This window comes from Epinephelus fuscoguttatus, linkage group LG6 (genome assembly GCF_011397635.1).
Source record: "Epinephelus fuscoguttatus linkage group LG6, E.fuscoguttatus.final_Chr_v1".
Taxonomy (NCBI): domain Eukaryota; kingdom Metazoa; phylum Chordata; class Actinopteri; order Perciformes; family Serranidae; genus Epinephelus; species Epinephelus fuscoguttatus.
Genome location: NC_064757.1, coordinates 31,809,747 through 31,818,124, shown reverse-complemented (window position 1 = coordinate 31,818,124; position 8,378 = coordinate 31,809,747). Strand labels below are relative to the sequence as shown.

Sequence of the window (8,378 nt, the reverse complement as noted above, 5' to 3'; positions counted from 1 at the left end):
GTCATAGAGATGCCGTTTCTGGAAGGAGACTTGATGCCTCAAAATGTATTGCATTACACTGCTATTCCTTTTTTTCAGTGCATGCCTGTTTTCAATGGTGAAGGAAATTTTCAGGTCTTATACATAAGTATAAGTAGCAATGTAGTGTAAAAATGCTGTAATAGAACTAAAGACAAATCCTGCATTCAAAGGAGAAAGCACCAAAGTATTTTACAGCAAATATACTTGAAGTACCAAAAGTAAAAGAAGACCCACTCATTGAAGTGCTGAATGGCCCATCTCAGAATCATAACCTATATATTATATTACTGTGATACATTAATGTGTGCATCGAATTTATGTTGCAACTTTAAAGGTGGGGCTATTGTAATCACTTTATATACTGCTGGGTAGCTTAACCTAATTTTAGCTGATACATACACACCGCAAAACTTTAATTAATAGCCCGGGCTTTTATTTGCTTAAATCACTGAAACTAACTGGCCTATATTTGGGACAGGCCTTTAATTCCTTTCACAAAACAGGCCTTTAATTGTCAAAATGTGTAGCCTCACCAGGCTAGTAAAAGGGACTGACTAGTTTGTTAAATGGTGTATTTTAATGTCATAATATTTGTCCTGTAATACCATTTTGGGCTGCCTTTTTAACATGTGGCCCGGGACAACAGACATACTCATTTACAGTTATTTTATTTTATTATTATTATTATTATTATTATTATTGTTATTGTGACTATGACTATTTTATTTTTATTTTTGCTATTGATCCAATGAACTAATAAACAAATATTCACTTCTATCCAACTGGGATGAAAGTTGAAAGCAGAGACTGATCTTAAAACCTAGCCTTTTTAAGGCAAAATGTGAGAAAATAATGTTTGAGTGAAATGACCCTTTAACTTTCTTCATCAGCCGTGCTGCGTTCACGTTCTACGGAATATCAGATGTCAGGCAATACAACCGTTAATCTCGTAGTTACTTTTACTCCCAAAATTGCAGTGTATCCAACTTGGAACAACATAACACGACGTACAAGACAAACAAGTCAGTCACTTAGAGCACGGTAATGGAAATTATTTAACTTTATTTAATTAAATACACATAGGCTTCACGAAAGAAGCGTCGGTCGACCCTGTTCAAACTTAACTTAAACGTTACACTAGCTCTTCGCGTAGCGCCTCCTCCATCATATCAGTGGTTTACTACAGGTTATTAACTATTTTAGATATATATAAATGTATACCAATCAAAATATAGGTTAACGTTCACGTTTGGGTTGATGGGCGGGGGGTTATAAATATTTTAGCCGCATCAGGAGGAGGCAGAAGGGGAGGAGGCTGATACCTATGGCTGATTAAAGTTTGGTCGCACAGGATCTAACGAAACGGCGGTGTAACGGACAAGGTCAGTAACATTGTCATGCGTGCATGAATATTCCGTTTTAGGTAGGCTACTTTTGATGAGGGTTGTCTCATAACTTTTTTCACCGCAGGTGTTCTCTGGAAAGTTTCACAATGCGTCACAAACACATGGTGGTTTTAAATGTGCCTTTACTGTAACGGATATTTTGTGGTCTGTCTCAAGAGAACAAACCAAAGTATAATTTACATGTGAACTTAAATGACAGTTACTATCAGGTAATAAAGGTTATATCCGGTCACCACCAACACTTATTGATTATCAGTGGCGCTGAAAACAATTTTATATAATCACTAACTAGTGAGTAAAGAGCAACATTTGGCCGCCTGCAGTGGACTAACAGTCTGAAGGGTCTGCGCTATTTAAAGCCTGGCAGCTATGTTGGACACACAGCTTCATGTTGAACTAATGTGGTGAAACAGGTGGACGAGGCTGTGTGCTGCAATAACATGCCAAGGCTGTTAATGTAGGGAATGTGAACACAATGTAACGTAGTTAACGTAATTAAGGCAAACCTATCCTCTCCAAATTATACTTGTTCAGTTTTCCAGTACAAGAAAATCAGTGATAACTTTGTCTTCTGTTGTACTTATCAGTTGCCACGTGTTATGGTAATGTGTTGTATCTGAATTTGGATATAGTTTTTGCTGTGAGTTCAGCGGTTCAGTAGAAGGACTTTTTAAATGGTAAAATAATTAAAATTCATGTATTTTTTTTCTTATGTTTCTATACCTTTTGTTCTCTTTACAATTCTTTCCCTGCCTCCTCTCTGCAGTGCAAGATGAAGCTAACGGAAATAGCTCTGTTGTGTCTGTCCCTTCTTTTGGTTCATATTCATTTGTCATCGGCCAAGAAAGGAGGAGGGTTTGGGAAATTAAATATCTTTAAGAAGACCCCCAAAAAGAATAATCTGGACACTAAGTCTAAACAGCCTAAACAAACCGAACGATTCAACCAAGGAAGCTACCCTCGGCAACCCAGCCAGCCAGGAGGTTACCCAAACCAAGGGAGTTACCCTAACCAAGGAGGCTACCCTAATCAAGGGGGTTACCCAAATCAAGGGGGTTACCCTCAGCAACCAGGCCGACCAGGGGGTTACCCAAACCAAGGAAGTTACCCTAACCAGGGAGGTTACCCGAATCAAGGGGGTTACCCTAATCAAGGGGGTTACCCTCAGCAACCAGGCAGACCAGGGGGTTACCCTAACCAAGGAGGTTACCCTAACCAAGGAGGCTACCCTAATCAAGGGGGTTACCCTCAGCAACCAGGCAGACCAGGGGGTTACCCTAACCAAGGAGGTTACCCTAACCAAGGAGGCTACCCTAATCAAGGGGGTTACCCTCAGCAACCAGGCAGACCAGGGGGTTACCCTAACCAAGGAGGTTACCCAAACCAAGGAGGTTACCCCCAGCAGCCAGGATACCCAGCTGGGGGCTATCCAGCTGGAGGTTACCCAGCGCAAGGCTACCCATACGGAGGAGGTTATGGCGGCTTTGGTGGCCATGGCGGATATGGAGGGTATCCAGGTGGATACATGAACTATAACCCAAACAACAAAGTCCTGAGTCCTCACTATGGTGGCAGCTTTGGATATGGGGGTTATGGCGGTAGGGGTGGCTCTCCCTTCTCCCACTCAGTTCAGGCAATGGGTATGTATCCCTCCGATAAATCCAGAGGGTTTGGGCGCAGTGCCGTAATGGCAGCAGCTGGAGGGGCTGTGGCAGGGATGGCCCTGGGCTATGGGCTAGGAAGATTTCCCCGTCCTCCCTTCCGATTTCATAGCCCCCAGGAGGAGTATTACTACAATCACTACATGTACAGGAAATATGGTACTAAGTCTACTGATACCAATGACTACAGCAGAGACTATACATACAGCAAACCCGATCAAACCTATGATAGCTACATGGACTCCTGCATGAAGAGAACAGACCTTCTGCCAGCGCCAAAGAACAAACCAGCTGCCACTACTACAACTACAACCATTACAACTACTTCTGTAGCTAACACAACTACTTCTGTAACTAACACAACTACTGCTGCCCCAGACTCTGGCATTGACAATAACACAACAAAGAGCAACAGCACTGCAGCAGAAAGCCCAACCACTGCACCTCCAACTCCACGTCCTCTTAATAAGTCTGAAGCCAATCCAAAGCCTCCTGCTTCACAGCCTCTCAGACAAGCTGCTGCTGATGATGATAATGATGATACAGTCACCATTGTGGAGATCGGCTATCCAGCACTGATTGAGCAGATGAAGGCCAGGAAATGTGTAGAGCTGTACATGGTGTACTCTGAGAAGTACTTGAAGAAAAAGACAGAGTCCGGCATCACCGATGGGTTGCAGAGACTGGAGATGGGCTTGCAAGGGCTCTTAGCTGTGGCCACAAGTACTACACTGATGCTACTGAACAGCAACATGCTAATGCCGCTGTACTGAGGCCTTCAGTGACAGTTAGGGTGCTTTCAGACCTAGAGTTGTCTTGCTTTGGTCGGAATCAGGGACTAATTTTGTCATAAAGTTGCATAATTGCCTAGAGTTGGTTCGTGTTCTCACAGCAGCATTAACAAGCAGACCAGATAAAATGCTTTGTGCAAGAAAGCTGCTCTTTATTTGTCAGAATTTCCATGCGGGAAAAATCCAGGAAGTAAACAAAATGTTGAAGAAGAGTACACTTGCGACACTTTTTAATGTCCCAATGGAAGGACAACTACGCAGGTTGATTTCATCGTGTATTATATTACTTGCATTTTTCATTTTAGTCAAACCATACAGTTTGAAAACGAGGCATGATTGCAACTAGAAAACAATGTTTTGATGCATTGGATGTGCTGAATGCGCATATTAAGGCAGTACAGGAGGAGGTGCATATTAATAATCCTCCAGGACTTTAACATACTCATGTTTAACCCAAACAAAGCATAGTGCAATTGCAGTTGGTTCAGATAGAGGTCGGAACACGTTCTCACCACCAACGAACTGCACCAAAGTTGGTTTGTAACCGGACCAAGACCACCTCTTCAAGAAGGTCTCGGTCTGGTTGTTCTGGTGCGCACCTGAGTGCGATGGCTGTGTTCATACCTGCTCAAACCAACTGTGCTAAGGGGGCAAATGAACTTGAGTTTGATTGAACCGAACCAAACAAGGCAGGTGTGAAAGCACCCTTAAAGTGAAATGGACAAATATAGAAACATGGTGTACAACAAAGAATATGTTAAAGATATTAAGTAAGCAGCGTGGCTCTAGAAATGAAAGTAGCAGTTGGTTGGTCCACCACCTCAGTCCAGACTGAAATTATCTCAACAACTACTGGATGAATTGCCATGAGATTTTGTAGTGATATTCATGGGGGATGAATCCTGATGACACAAGGTCAGCACTTTGGAAAGATTGTCATAATGAATTGTAATAACTCTCCTGATTTTTCATTTCTTGCCATCATCAGTTAGTTTATTTGTCCAAAGCTTTGGTTCATGACCAAATACCTTCAAAACGAACAACATCCTCAGTCTCATTCTAACTTTGTCTTTAGTTCCAATCAGCTGACTTTAGCATGCTAACATTAGCATTTAGCTAAAAGCACCACTGTGCCTAAAAACAGCCCCACAGGCCCATGCGTATACTGTAGCAGGAGACTGAGTCTTGTTTTATTTATTCAAGCCAACCGTCCAGTGTCAGTGGCTTAGTGGATTAGTTTACACCCTGGGGTTGGTCCAGGCTCTGTCATGGCGATGATCTGTGTAAATAAACAGCTCTGCAATAACAGAGATGATATATACTAATTGTGTTAATTTGAGGGGGCTGATGTTGGAGACAAGATGGTACAAGGATAGTCCAAAGAGGCAAGGAGTGCACATTATATTAAAGTATGCAGTGAATATTAGAGTATTAATAATATTAATGCTTTAGACAAGAGAAGTTTTACATTGTAAGCATAAGAGTAGTAAAACAATATATTAATATGAAAATGTTGCATTATCATCCTAAGAAAGCAACTATTACAACAACATATAACTCATTATTAGTGGCTTATTTGCTCTGATGTATTAAACATGTCTGCTTTTTATTTTAAGAAACATGAGGTTCTGGGTTCACAGAATTATTGATCCCAGAAACTTTAACATCGGACTTTCAATGGCAAACAGGTGGAGTCAGCTGCATTCAAGAATGTAAGAGTGCACTGAACCATACCTTTCAAGAGCCCATTAATGTCTGTGAAAATGCCTTGCACTCTCTGCTTTTATGACAGAAACATATTAACGCCAGAGACTCAAGCAAATGAGAGCCGTTGAGTCTAACAGCAAATGGCTAAAAGATTTACTGTAGTCTGCCTCGTGTCAGAGAGTCTCATTTCACAATTTACATTAAAAATGAATGAAACTGGCATTTTGTATACTTGGAAGTGTAAGCTTTGGTATGTAGCACTCGTCTTTTCTGAGGGTCTCTGCAAATTAAAATATGCACACACCATAATGCAAGAAGTGGAGTTTTTGTCATTAGGTTACAAAAATAAATAGTTAAATTATTTAAAAACCCTACAGATCTTTGCTAGAAAAATTGTATGAATTTGTATTTATATTTAGTCTTGATTTTTAACCTATAATGCACGTTTGAGAAACTTTATACATGTATAGTAGAATTTGGAGAAAGACCCATGGGGACGGGGAAGTTGTGCTACTTCTTTATGTCTGTAACTGTCTTTGTCATGACAGTGGAGCTGTGTTATATGAGGTATGATGTCATTAAGATAAGGTCAGACAGTTTTTGTTAAAAAAAATGTTTTTGTTATTACGCTGTTTTGCTTATTTAACTGTCATTGCCCTGATATCTACATGTGTTGTGATATTGACAGCAGTTATTACTTAATGTGTACCTGAAAGTTGTGTCGAAAATAAAATGAAAAACAAAACAAAAAAAAAAACTACGGATGTGGCAGATTAAGTTTTGTAATGTTTAAAATCTTTGCCCCTTGAATAACTGAAGTCTTGGGACTCTTTCTATTAGTATCTGATATTTTTTACAACACTGTGAAACATAATGGTCAAACTGGATCCTATATGAATTTATTTTATTTATTTAATGTTTATTTGTATAGGGACAAGTATGTAGCATACATCAGTGCGACACACCGCAGTATTTATAGCCTAAACTAATTTGCAATGCCTGTCCCTAGCTGGGCCTTAAAATACAAAAGACTCAGCAACAAGAACAAGTGACAGTGCAAAGTACAAACAACAACAAAAAGTACAGACAGAACAATACAAGACACAAACTGAAATGACGACGGTCATGGCCACATTTTTCGTATGACAGATTAATAGATCCCTTAAAGAATGTCTGGTCTCCTAAACAACTTAAAAATAGTGTACTGGAATGTCTCCCAATTTGATAATGTATATCTTTTTTCACAATATAAAATAGTTAAAGAAAATTCTATAGCAGAGGTGTCAAACTCATTCTAGTTCATGGGCCTTATTATATATATTATTCAGCCATTTTTCATTTTCTTTTAGTGTAAAGAAGTAAGAGTACATTTTAAAGATATGTATCTGTTTAATAGCAGATGATGAACAGCTTGAAATATCTTAACAAAAAAGGGCGATTACAACAATATGTCTCAGTTTTTCCACATTCAGTCTATGGCTTGCTGTCATTACATTTTCCCATATAATTCTACTCTTTTGCAGTAATGCTGGCATCACCAAACAAAAGTTAAGTGGAAGCTATTAAAAAGCAGGTTAAGTCATCCCCTGTCTCCCACTTATCTAAAGATTTGGCTGTACCTTAACTACAGCGTTCCACCAAAAGTATTTTAAAATAGAAGTCTGACACTGAGTCTTTTGTACTGGAGCTGCTGGTTGACAATATTTTGCACAATAATCAATATCTTTAAATATGACCACAGTAAGTATTTATTGTATTTTCAGAGAGCTGTCTTCTGGTCAGGGTGGAAAAGCCTTTGAAGCAGCATTTTACATGGTGTAAGATACTTATTTGACTTGTTCCTGAAAGCTGCACCTCTTAGCCTTCACAAATGCGTCAGTATTAGATGAGCAAAGTCATCTAGGGGGTCGGATTGGACCCTTGGGCGGGCCGGTTTTGGCCCTCGGGCCATATGTTTGACACCCCTGCTCTATAGCAACACACTGTTTAAAAAATAATGAGGAAAGAAGGTCTTAAGTTATGCTGTTTAACTGCTTTAAACCCACAGTATTCTTTATGTCTTTAGATCTGCAAGTACATACACCTATCAGTCAAAACATTAAAACCACTGACAGGTGACGAGAACAACATTGACCATCTTGTTACAATGCAGTGTTCTGTTCTGCTGACATTCATGCGGATACCTCCTGACACGCCCCACACACTTAAACATCAGTGCAGACCAGGCACCCCCCCTCATGGCAGCAGCACTCCCCAGTAGCATTGGCCCCCCAGCAGGACAATGCACCATGTCACACCACAAAAACTGCTCACGAATGACCCGAGGAACATGACAGAGACCTCAAGGCATTGACCTGGCCTCCAAATTCCCCAAATCCCAGTCTGATCAAACATCTGTGGGACATGCTGTTTCCCCACCTCAAACCCACAGGACCCAAAAGATCTGAAGCCAACGCCCTGGTGCCAGGCACCAAAGGACACCCCCCTAGAGGTCCTGTGCTCATGCCTTGACTGGTCAGAGCCAAGTCCGGTCCAAGAAGGATGATCAGGTTGGGATCTTGGGTATTTGGAGGCCAGGTCAACACCTTGAGCTCTTTGTCCTGTTCCTCGGGTCATTCTTGAGCAGTTTTTGTGGTGTGACATGGTGCATTGTCCTGCTGGGGGGTCACTGCCATCGACCATGCTGTAGCCATGAAGGGGTTTATTTTGTCTTCAATGCCGTTCAGGTGGGTGGAGCACGTCAAGTTGCCTCCACATGAATGCCAGGACCCAAGGTTTCCCAACATATAACC

The 8,378-nt window shown here is 40.9% G+C and overlaps 1 protein-coding gene across 5 annotated transcripts; it reads left to right on the top strand.

The window, feature by feature from the left end:
• The first annotated feature begins 1,170 nt into the window (after positions 1–1,170).
• prnpb (prion protein b) lies at positions 1,171–6,335 on the top strand. Of its 5 annotated transcripts, none has more exons than XM_049579010.1 (3): positions 1,171–1,403; positions 2,194–2,464; positions 2,735–6,335. In XM_049579010.1, exons 2-3 carry the CDS (start codon positions 2,200–2,202, stop codon positions 3,859–3,861), a joined length of 1,392 nt encoding a protein of 463 aa, XP_049434967.1. In that variant the 5' UTR covers positions 1,171–1,403; positions 2,194–2,199; the 3' UTR covers positions 3,862–6,335. The 5 variants fall into 5 exon arrangements, with proteins under 5 accessions (XP_049434967.1, XP_049434966.1, XP_049434964.1 ...); XM_049579009.1 differs by having other exon boundaries at positions 2,651–6,335; XM_049579007.1 differs by having other exon boundaries at positions 2,549–6,335.
• Positions 6,336–8,378: the final 2,043 nt, after the last annotated feature.